Source organism: Bufo bufo, chromosome 4 (assembly GCF_905171765.1).
Source record: "Bufo bufo chromosome 4, aBufBuf1.1, whole genome shotgun sequence".
Lineage (NCBI taxonomy): Eukaryota > Metazoa > Chordata > Amphibia > Anura > Bufonidae > Bufo > Bufo bufo.
This window is the reverse complement of record NC_053392.1, coordinates 279,855,365-279,868,155: the sequence shown is the minus strand read 5'-3', so window position 1 is coordinate 279,868,155 and position 12,791 is coordinate 279,855,365. Positions and strand designations below refer to the sequence as shown.

The following is a 12,791-nucleotide window of genomic DNA, read 5'->3' as shown; positions in this document are numbered from 1 at the left end:
GTCCTGGCAGCCATGGTAAAGTGCAGTGGGGAGCGGGGGAGCAGTATACTTACCATCCGTGCGGCTCCCCGGGCGCTCCAGAGTGTCGTCAGGGCGCCCCAAGCGCATGGATCACGTGATCGCATGGATCACGTCATCCATGCGCATAGGGCGCTCTGACGTCATTCTGGAGCGCCCCGGGAGCCGCACGGACTGTAAGTATACTGCTCCCCGCTCCTACTATGGCAACCAGGACTTTAATAGCATCCTGGGTGCCATAGTAACACTGAAAGCATTTGGAAGACGGTTCCGTCTTCAAATGCTTTCAGTACACTTGCGTTTTTCCGGATCCGGCGGGCACCTCCGGCAACGGAAGTGCATGCCGGATCCCAACAACGCAAGTGTGAAAGAGGCCTTAGCTGCAGCGATGATATGCCTGTATAACCTGGACATCACTGCTGCCAATCACTGGCATCAATGGTATATGGCGCTTTTAAAGCTTATGATCACGTCAGAGCTGAAGGTGGTGGGGGATGCATAGGTGGGCTACATTTAATTTTATGTTATCATAATTACAGCCTTGGGGAAATTTTTTCAATAAGTCAAATAACCCTTTTAATGTCTTGGATTTGTGATCAACTTTGAAAGGAGGATTTTTATTTATTTTTTCAAATTATTCTCCTAATTGTTCTTGTCCAGGAAGACTTGGTTCCTCCTCTAAAGAATGTCAAAGCATAGTTCCTTGGCAGATGACTATATATTTTTTTTTTTAAAACAACAAAGTGTAACTTTTAGAAAGGGTGGTGAAGTAACAGTGAGTAGTTTATTTGGACATTTGACACATAACTTTGAGCTATAGTTTTTGTAACTCTCTACAAATCCCTTATATAGGATACTTAATCTTAGACACTTAGAAGAAGCTCAGTTTTATATGAGAAAAAGATTATTAGCAGTATGGGTAGCAGATCCGTGAGATACACAACACATTTTAAGAAGATCATTTAGTTATATGGTATTAGCATGGCACTACTATTTATGGAATACCTTGTGCATGTACAGGCTGCTCATCCCATTTCCTTCAGTGAGTGGAGCACCCTTACAAAAAAATAAAATATTTCCTTAATACATCAGATGACCAGTAACTTACATTTTTGTATGCTTATTAAGAAGTAACATAAAACACCACAAAAAGATTGATAGGTTGGAAGACAGTTAATAAATACAATAAATAAATGACCATTTTTTTTTTAGAGCAAACCTTCTAAAGTCAAGCTCGATGTTACCTATTTATGATTTTAAAAGGGGTCGTCCAGCAGGCTAAATTTTTTCTTAAAGAGGTCATACTCATACTCTCACTGATCCACCACTTACATGGTCTCTGCTGGTCTCTGTATTTTGGTCCTTGCTCAACCTACAGTAAATGGCAGGAGATACCCTCTGAGCTAATCAACGGCTGAGGTAAGTCACCATTGCAACCAATGATTGGAAAAGCAGGCATATCCTCCGATTTCCTATGCGTTGAAGTGGAGTTCATTGTGAACCTGGTAAGCGTCAGAATGACAGTGGCAAGAAAAATTGTGAGTGTGAGTATAGCTTCTCTCTTTCTTTTTTAACCTTTCTGTCCCCCCAAAAAATCCTACCAGACAACCAATCTATTTAACTCTATGTATAGTCCAGAGTCAGATCCCTTGGTTTACTCACGTACATCTCTCATATGGCATTTTTCATAAATTTTTTAATACTGCATGATTGATTTTGTAAGCATCAGTTGTATTTTACAGTCAGTACAAAAAGGGTTTTCTCACCATAAGAATGTATCCATTCTCCACAGGAATTGATTATTAAAAAACTAAAACAAATGTAACATGAATTTTTTAAAATTTGGGTCAAATCCAAATCTTTGCAGATTCAACTCATATGAATTCCTCAAAATGGCATCTGCCTTTTTTCAGATCAGAAGACAGGAAAGATTAAGGAGAATAATATGATCCCGGGATGTGTGTTACAAGGCAAGCTTTTGGTGCCAGGACCTTATAAATTGTACATAGCAGAAATATTTAAAAGTGGCTGTTTGCTACCACCAGCAGCCATCTGTTTACTCATAGCCATATATATTGCTGTCATTTTCAGATTACTAATGCTGGCTTGGCATTAAAGAACTTGCATACAGTCCTAGGAAACCCCAGACTGTCACTCACAATGCTTCAGGGTAATTGGAGCAGGCTTTATTCGAAACAAATTTATTTAGACCCGAATCAAAATGCCTGATTGATTTTGTGAAATCTAATCCTTTTCAGATTTCAAGAAATTGCCTCATCACTAGGGATAAGCATCTGATCAGTGGGGGTCCAGCTGCTTGAACTAATTACAAGATTGTTGTTTTAACTCTTTGGGACCGTTGATGGAATAGCAAAGCATTGTACTCAGCTTCTCTTCAGCAGTTCCATAGAGTTGAATGGAGTGGCATTGCCCATGCATGACCACCATTCCATTCACTTCAGAGACTCTGGCAAATAGTTCTTGTGATTAGTGGTGTTCCCATCAGTCAAACACACCAATTAGATACTTTTCCCTAAGGGATAAGTTCTTATGGTAGAACAACCCTGTTAAGGGGTACAAAACAAAAAGGGGGGGGGGGTCAGCACATCCCAATGCGTAGGTGCACGTCGCTATGGCTGAAAATACATATAGAACAACACATAGTGCAACAACACTCTACAAACCAAATAAAGTACAAAGGTATATTATATTGCAAATGCTATGCTAATAAATTAGAGATGCTTAGCAAATACATTTTGTACAAAATTATTTGAGCCCGTCTGCCGCACGCCAAGGCAATCTCTATAAGACAGGTCCTAACACTAAACTCACCTGTTATGTACCATGACAGCGACCATGAAATTCAGGAAGTGTAGGTCACACATAAACCTTTTGGTTTATAATTGGTTAATAATTTTGTACAAAATGTATTTACTAAGCATCTCTAATTTATTAGCATAGCATTTGCAATATACTATACCTTTGTACTTTATTAGGTTTGTAGAGTGCTGTTGCACTGTGTTGTTCTAACCGTGTTAAGAGGTGTTTTAAGATAAACTTGAGGTATCTGATTTTCAGTTGGAGATATCTGTAAATGCAAAATGTAATAATTGTTATGTTAGTTCAGTTCCATAGACCATTTGTCGTTTTTGTTGTCTTTAGCATTTTTTTTTTGCAGTTTTTATGCTTTGTTTAATGTATCTACATAAGGGATGAGCAACCTTCTTGAAATTTGTATCATGTTCGATTCATGGAATTTTTGAAAATTTCATTTTGTGACTGAATTAATTGTACACAAATCAAAGTTGCTCAAATTGGTCTAAAAATTGGTATATGATGGTCTGAATCCCTAGGCACCCCAGTCTGACACTGGCCATATCAGAGTTGCTGACACAGTTAGAGGCAGCCAAATTTGGCCTAGGTCTGGCATGTTTTGAGCCTGTCCTCACAGTATCAGCAGCATCACCAGTTCCTGAGCTAACCACAATAGAAACAGATATGGCCCTGCCAGCTCTTTTGGAGGTTTTGGACGTCCGTTTCCTCTGTTTTTTATTGGCGTCACAGCGACAACTCTTCACCTCTGATATCTCCTGCTCCTTAGCACTCCGATCCAGCTCCCAGGTCCTGTCTAACTCACAATCATCATCATAGTCCTCCCCCTTCCTGCCACTTATATAAAAGACTTTAATATGCCATTGTGGGTTCCTTGGCCCCTTTCCTGCTCTGTATTTGCCCATAGTGCCACTGTCGCTATCACTGCCGCCACTATGGGTGCCACTACCACCACCAATACAGCTATACATGGGGTCTCCTACTTCCGCCTAAACCTCCTCCTCATGACAGTAAAAATGCTGATGCTTCTCACACAAGTCATCAACAGGAAGATACTCTTTAGTATCTTTGGTAGCATATGGGGTTTTGTTGCCTCTCTTTGAAAAAAAGAAAGTACACCATTCAGATAGGGCAATGAAGACAGAGGGGATCCAACTGAAAGGCAGGAGGAATGCTTTGACCCCTGGCTCCAAGACACAGTGTCAGACTCAGAGTTGACGTCAACATCATCCTGCAGAAAAGCAAGCCACCCAGTCCACAATCTCATCCTTTTTGTCCTCAATAATAATTTGCCACCTATCGGAAGCCAGGAAGAGCTGAGGCATAGTACTACATACTACAGGTTGGATGGATGGTGTCGCTAAAGCCGCTTTTACCCACATTATGACTTTTGATTAAGGAGGCCTGGATCTTTTTGTTTTGCACTCTTCCATTTTTCAGACATTTTATTATGAGGCCTATAAATGAAAAGTCATGGGTTTGATATACAGATCATTAAATGGTACTAGCAAAATTGCAAAATTTCTGTAATTTAAAACCAGAGGCACAATTAAATGTCCCTCTCTTTCTACAAACAAACTGTACACTAGTATTGACAATTTACTGTGGTAATAATGCAGTGAGATGTCTTAGAACTACATGGTCTGATGCAGTAATGCATTTGCTAACACTGATATTACTAAGGCAATGTTTACGGTAAATTGTTTTTGAACTATGCATTAAATAAATGGGTATTACAATGCAATTTTTGCAGTTTCATGTCTGCTATTGATTGCAATGTCTGCTATTTATTTCATGTACTTATATAGCACTGACATATTCTGCAGCGCTTTACAGACATTAGCATCAATTTGTACCCAATGAAGCTCATAATCTAAGTTCCCTATCAGTCTGTCTTTGGAGTGTGGGAGGACACCAGAGTACACAGAGGAAACCTACTCAAAGATAGAGAGAACATATAAACTCCATGCAAATGTTGTCCTTGGTCAGATTTGAACCTAGGACCCCAGAGCTGCAAGGCACCAGTGCTAAGCACTGAGCCCCTATGCTGTCCAGGTTTTTGAGCTATATGTTCAATAACATGGGTATAAAAAAGGCGTAAGAGACAGTTCACATCTCCGTTTCATTTTCCGTTCTTCAGACGGGTCAAAACAAAACAAGATCCTGTAAAAAAATATATATATATCTCATTGCAGATTTGGCATCTGTTTGAGCCATTTCCGTCTCTGATCTGTCTTTTTAGACAGGAAAAAAGTACTATATTTTTATTTCTGTTCTTCTGACGGATCAGAAGATTGGAGAATGAAACTGGGATATGATCTCTCCCTTATTTTAGTAAATTGCTTTTGCTCTAATGTAACTCATTTAATAACGAATATAATTCACAGAAATTTTTTAGAAGAAATTTTTTTTCCAATTGCTCAATGTTTGCAGAGTATACAGAAAAAAATATAATTTTTCTTGCAGGATGGTTTGAAATGGGTTTTGTAATGCAGAACTAGCTGCCAGCAGCAGATATATTAAACACAGTGTGACTAGCCGTCATTCCCTCAGAACATTCCCTGATGAAATTCCCTAAAATCTATCTAATTATATCTTCTTATTATCTTCTTATACTCTGATTATAGTATCCCTATCACACTACATTAGGCTTGTGTCTGTAATATCATTTCTCAGAAACTGCCACATAACACCCTTTCGGGTCACAGGCTGAAGACAGAATGACAATTCTTTTGTCTCAGTATAAGTCAGCCTCAGAGCCAATCCGGGCATCTCCCCAACCCCCCCCCCTCCACACACACACACACACACACACACTTGATCACAACTTCATTCAGAGTGTGTCTGGGTTTACATGAAGAGACAGAAGGATTTAAAGAGGACCTTTCACCAAAAAATGCAATACAATCTGACAACACCAAGTTGTAGAGCAGGAGAAGCCGAGTAGATTAATATATATTTTTGTTGGAAAAGATTCAGTAAAACCTGCAATTTTTGAACATTTACATCTCTGCTTTTTTCTACCTTCTGTGGGCAGCATCGGTACACGGAGGAGGGGTTATCAGTGATTAATGGCATTGAGTGTATAAGAGTGCATACAGAGATAGCTGTTAGTCACTGATAACTTCTCCTCCCTGTACCTATAGAACATCACAGGGCTGCAGATATAAATATAACAATTATAGGCTTCACTATGATTTGATTGAATGCATTACTTGCAAACCTTTTTGTAAATTTTGCATTCCTGTTTCTTTTGACACTGTTCTTTTATGCATTTCACATAAGTCTCTGGACGGTTAATTTCTTTTTTAGGTACTGGAAGGCTGCCATGGTCAATCCTGAGCAACCGACAGATTTTGATTTACTCTTCTATAGATATATGAACAAATTGGCTTTGGATAAAAAATGCATCCAAGTGTTCAGTGCTTTAAGCATAAAAATGAATATTCTGTAAACCTGACGCCAAAGATGGATTCCCTGCATCTTGGTCTCAAGATGGATTTATAAAGTAAATTGTTTGTAAGACTATGTCAATATGCCTTACTGCACATAACCTGGTTAAGCCTGGCGGCTGGAAGATCTCTGCAATGAAGCCATTTTTCTAACTTTTATATATAGTCAACAAAGCACCCAGACATTATTAGTCTTCTGACTGCATTTACCTTTGTTACAGTTTTATTAGAAAAAAGAAAGTAGACCTAAATAAAACAATGTCTATCTTTTCTTCTATGTCATCACTGAATTTCCCACATGAGCATAAGGCATGAATTTGTATAAAAGTTCAGATACTATGTGCTATATAGAATACTATATTACCATACGGTGTATACCATGTATGAAAAAAATAAAGCTAAAGCTCTTGTTCCACTTGGCCCACCACCTCCACACCTCCTATCAGCCATTGGCTTAGAAAAGTAGCCCAAGTTGCCTGGATGGAAGAACTCTCCCACCTAGAACTGCGCACTAGTGTTGATCGAGCACCAAAGTGCTTGGGTGCTCGAGTAGAACACCTCGGGATGCTCGGGTGCTCTACCGAGCACCCAAGCACAAAGGAAGTCAATGGGAGAACCTGAGCATTAAACCAGGCACCCCTGCTAGAAGAGGAGAGGGTATCTGGTTCACATGAAAATGTCAGAAATTGATGGAAACACCACTGAAATGTTTTAGGAACAGCATGCGGAGGATGTCTGGATGCATCTTGGACTCCCAGGTCGCTGCTAGGAACGATATTGTAGAATGCCAATTTTACAGACTGACAATAATAAGCACAAAACCGAGGAAAAATTTTAGGAAACATTCTTTCCTGTATATTTGTTTGTATATAAAGTGCAAGTGCTGCCAAAAATTACAATGAAGAGACACTCCAATACAACCTGTATATCACATAAAGCAGAGCCTCATTCACATTGTGGTACAATTGTTCAGGTAGTGGGACTCCTACACTCATAAAGCCTATGCACTAAGTGAAAGGGCTGCCAAAAATTACAAGGAACCGTCATTTCAATACACCTTTTATTACACATAAAGGAGGGCATCATACACACCCTTGAAAATTATGATTGCTGGCCTGCTGGTGACCCTGAAAAACATTTGGGGTGAGGGTCTGCTGCTGAGCTGACCATCTAAAACATTAGGGGTGAGGGCCTGCTGCTGATTTGACCATGGAAAACATTATGGGCGAGGGCCTGCTGCAGAGCTGACCATCGAAAAAATTATGGTTGAGGGTCTGCTGCTTAGCTGACTCTCTAAAACATTTGGGGCGAGTGCCTGCTTCTGATCTGACCATCGAAAAAAATTACGGTTGAGGGCCTGCTGCTGAGCTGACCATCCAAAAAAATTATGGTTGAGGGCCTGCAGCTGAGCTGACCATCTAAAACATTAGGAGCGAGGGCAGCCTAATAAGCATGTTGATATGATGGAGGAGGAGGAGGACGAGAAAAGGAAGATTGAACCGTATACCCTTTTTTGTGGTGGAAGGGGTGCATGGGAATACATTGTATTCAATACACCATAAAAGCCACATTTAAATTGCCTTTATGTTCAGCCGCTTTCCTCTGGTGGTGTAGAGAAGTCAATGGCAATCCAGGCCTTGTTCATTTTGATAAGAGTCAACCTGTCAGCATTTTCAGTTGACAGTCCGATGCACTTATCAGTTATTATGCCCCCAGCAGCACTAAATACCCGTTCTGACAAAACGGTGGCGGTAGGGCAGGCAAACACCTCCAAGACGCAGAGCGCCAGCTCGTGCCACGTGTCGAGCTTGGACACCCAATAGTTGTAAGGCACAGAGGGATTATTGAGGACTCTGACACAGTCTGCTACGTACTCCTTTACCATCTTCCAAAACTTTTCTCTCCTTGCGACACTAGGCCGCGCATCAGGGTGAGGGTGCTGGCGGGGTGTCATGAAACTGTCCCAGGCCTTGGAGAGCGTTGCCTTGCCTTTGTTGGAACTGCTGTGTGTTCTCCTCCTCGGTTGCCCAAGGAACTACGTACTCTGCTGCCAGCATTGTCAGCTGGAAATTTTTGGAGCAATTTTTCCACAAGGGCCTTCTGGTATTGCACCATTTTGCTATCAGATTTTGAGATCAGAAGTTCTCTTTGTAGCGGGGGTCAAGAAGGGTGAACAACCAGTAATCGGTGTTGGCCAAAATACGTATAACGCGAGGGTCATGGGAAAGGCAGCATAACAAAGTCAGCCATGTGTGCCAGAGTCCCAACAGACAAGACTTCGCTGTCCTCATCAGGAGGATGACTCTCAATCTCCTCATCCTCTTCGGCTCATCCAAGCTGGACAGATGGAATAAACCTGCTGTGGGTACTACCCTCTGTAGCGGAAGCAACTGTGCCCTGCTCCTTTTCCTCCTCATCATCCAATTCCTGCTGAGAAGATGAACGGAGGATGGTCTGACTATCACCCTGTGTACTGTCTTCCCCCATTTCCACCTCTTCCACATGCAAAGCGTCCTCCTTCATTGTGAGCAGCGAGGTTTTCAGTAGACACAGAAGTGGGATGGTTACACTAATAATAGCGGCATCGCCGCTCACCATCTGTGTTGATTCCTCAAAGTTGCATAAAACCTCACAGAGGTCAGACATCCATGCCCACTCATCGCTTGTGAAGAGCGGAAGCTGACTGGAAAGGCGACGACCATGTTGCAGCTGGTATTCCACTACTGCCTTCTGCTGCTCACAAAGCCTGGCCAGGGAATATCACTGATATTTATGATGCAGAAACGTTATACAGGAGATGTAGAGCAAGTAATGTCGCTGCTGTCACCAGCGGCTAATAAAAAATTACAGGGAATGTCTCAGCTATTTGGGATGTGCAAACGTTATACAGGAGATATGGCGCAGGTAATGTCGCTGCTGTCACCAGCGGCTAATAAAAAATTACAGGGAATGTCTCAGCTATTTGGGATGCGCAAACGTTATATAGGAGATGTAGAGCAGGTAATGTCGCTGTCACCAGCGGCGAAAAAATTAAACTGAATGTCACTGATTTTTATGATACCCAAACGTTATATAGGAGATGTAGCGCAGGTAATGTTGCTGATGTCACCAGCGGCTAATAAAAAATTACAGGGAATGTCATAGCTATTTGGGATGCGCAAACATTATGCAGGAGATGTAGTGCAGGTAATGTAACTGTCTGCAGCGGACAGGAGCGGTGCTAAGGAGCTCAGATCTCAACCTTATTTTAATTAGTTGCTTTGATTCCAGTGAAATAAAACAACTATTTACAATGCCAATAGCACTATTTATTTGCTATACAAAACAAGTCCCCTTCCCCGCCTGCCATTGGCTGCTCCCCCCCCCCCCACACCGGTTGTTTTCATCCGTGTGCAGGGGGAAACAGCAGTGGTGGTGCGGGGACCAGGAGCGGTTCCGGGAGCGGGGACCAGGGTAAGTATATTCCATGTGGGGTTCCCGGCACATGAGGGGACATTTTATATTCTTGGAGAACCCTATTAAAGGAGTTGTCTCCCTTTAGCAAATGGCATTTATCATGTAGAGAAAGTTAATACAAGCCACTTACTAATGTATTGTGATTCTCCATATTGCCTCCTTTGCTGGCCAGACAAATTTTTCCATCACATTATGCATTTCTCGTTTCCATGGTTATGACCACCCTGCAATGCTGCATTGGTGGCCGTGCTTTCACACCATGGAAAAAAGTGCTGGTCTCTCTGATGGCCAGGACCATAGGAACGCAAATAGTCTGGCGCTTTTTCTTATAATGTGCAAGCATTGCAGGGTGGCCATAACCATGGAAACAAGAATTCTATAATGTGATGGGAAAATTGGATAAGGAAGCAATATAGACAATCACTATACTTTAGACAGTGCCTTGTATTAACTTTCTCTACATGATAAATGCCATTTGCTAAAGTTAGACAAACCCTTTAACTCTGGAGGTCATCAAAAAGCCTATGTGAATAACAAAGCTCATATTAAAATATGCACAACACAGGTTACATTTTCTGAGAGTACTTTTATATAATGCAAGAATAGTGAAAATGTATGAAAAAAAATTGAAAAGCAAAAAGTACAAATAAAATGGCATAAGTCAATTATCACATATACAGAAAACATTGTAATAAATGTAAAAAAAATAGCTAAATATAACAAAAATGAACATAAATAATCTAACAAAAGACCAAAGCTATCTAATATATAAAGCTGTGTATGTATGTATACAGCTAAAGGAATCCGCACCGTCGCATTTACAATCAAGAAATTTGGCACACAGGTACATCAGGTGTCCGGGAAGGTTTTAGACCGAGACTCAGCTCACTAGCATGTCCCGTTCCTGAGATATTCCCCAAAAATACAAATATGGCACCATTACATGACAAAATACAAATATCCATCATATATTAGCCTGCAGGTCTTTCTCTCCATATCCCAACTGCCATATACACAGTCAAGTGACCCTTATCAGCCAATAGAAGCTTGCAGGCCCTTAGTCTCCACATACACACAGTTTTACACCAGGTTTCCATAACAACCAAGCCATTTTTTTTCACTGCTGTAGGTGTCGGGATTCAAACCCGTGAACGGCCATGTCCCAGGCGGTAGCTCTAGCCACTAGACTACCAACCCTTCTGGACTTTTCCTTCTACTGAACTTTTTGATCTACCTTGTTCCAGCCTTGCCTTGTTAATCTCTGTGATTTCTTGCACCTGCTACTTCCTCTTTATAAGCCCAGCCTCTTGCACCTGACCCCCGCTGGTTATTGTTCTTCTGAACTTGATCCTGCTGTATCTACCGCTGTTCCTCTGTTGCTACTACTACCAACACGACTGCTGCCAACCTCGGAATCGTCCCCGACTACTCTCTTGCTTGATCCTCTACTACCGCCTACCTCTCTGCTGTTGACCTGGACGCCTCCACCCCATCTCTCTCCTTGCGGTCTTCCGCTACTGGACTCCACCCGGTACACTGCCCGGTGCCCTCCCACGCAAGTGAGCTAGCACCCATAACAGAATAACCAGCCGTTAAAATGAAATGGAGTCCGCGTTGGGCACCCTGCGCTAACAAGTCTCCGAACTTCAGGAGTTTGGCGCCACTGCCCAAAAGGAAATGGCTCAACTTTAAGGCGCAATCCAGAGCCAACAGAGGGAAATTATCGACTTGCAGCGTCAACTACTGGACGTACGCGGCGCGGTCACAGACACCCGCATGCCTCTCCCGTCAAAGTTTAATGGCGATCGGCGCCAATTTTGGAGGTTCCTCAACCAGTGCCGTATCTACTTTCAGATGCAGCCGGGCTCCTTTTCCTCAGACAGAAAGAAGATCCTGTTCATCATCAACCTTCTAACTGACGAGGTCCTGGCATGGGCATCCCCATATGTGGAATCCCATAGTCCCTTATTGAATAACCTAGACAACTTCACTGCAGCCATGAACCAAGTCTTTGACGACCCTAACCGCTGTGCGACTGCCGAGGCTAGGCTGCACAGTCTACGGCAGGGAAGACGCTCTGTAGCCGAGTATACCTCCGAGTTCCGCCGCTGGGTCACGGACACCACCTGGAACCCAGCTGCCCAGAAAAGTCAATTTTGCCGCGGACTCTCCGAACTTATAAAGGATGAGCTCGCCAGGGTAGACGCCCCAGACGATCTGGATGATTTCGCCGTATTGACCGGAGAATCGCCCGCGTACAGGCCCGCGTACCCTTTCACTCCAACGACTCAGCCGGCTCACCAACCCTCCACCGAGCCGATGCACGTCGACGCACTGCGCAAGACCTTATCGGCTGCTGAAAAGGAGAGACGACTGGCCGCAGGCCATTGCCTTTACTGTGGCGAGCCAGGGCACTTCGCTATTAGGTGCCCCAATAAGACTTGCCGAACCATGGCTGTGACTAAATTACGGAAATTACAACAGGCCACAATCTCACCCTTGGCCTCTGAAACCATGGACACTACAGGTACCGGGTCCCACTTCATTGTATCCATCCTTATCACCATTGGGGAATGACAGCTTCCCTGCTCTGCAATGCTTGACTCGGGGGCCAGCGGAAATTTCATGGACTTGACCTTTGCCCATGAGAACAACATACCACTGGTAACCAGGGCAGCCCCCACCATTGATCTGGAAACCGTCGATGGGACTCCGCTCTCTTCTGGGCCGGTTACGCACCAGACCGCTGACCTTCAACTCCTCGTCAAATCCGATCATCAGGAGACCATTCACTTTTCCCTGATCGCCTCCCCTAAGTTTCCAGTGATCCTAGGCATCCCTTGGTTGGCCACCCACAACCCCTCGGTGGACTGGGACGCCTGCTGCATATGGTTCCACTCGGACTTTTATTCTCAGAACTGTTTGTGTGAATCCGTCCCTCCTCCGCCTGAAGAACCTACCATATTCAGACTATCCACCAAGGAACTTTTACCCCCTCAATATCGGAGTTCCAGGATGTCTGTGACAAGAGAA

General features: G+C 43.0%; 1 protein-coding gene across 1 annotated transcript in view; it reads right to left on the bottom strand.

Annotated features, from left to right (window-relative positions):
- LOC120998109 (collagen alpha-1(XIX) chain-like) overlaps positions 1-12,791 on the bottom strand; it is a 378,018-nt gene that overhangs the window by 219,130 nt on the left and 146,097 nt on the right. Inside the window, exon 14 of the mRNA XM_040428629.1 lies at positions 1,024-1,074. Coding sequence (XP_040284563.1) covers positions 1,024-1,074 — 51 coding nt within the window. The remainder of the gene's footprint in view (positions 1-1,023; positions 1,075-12,791) is intronic.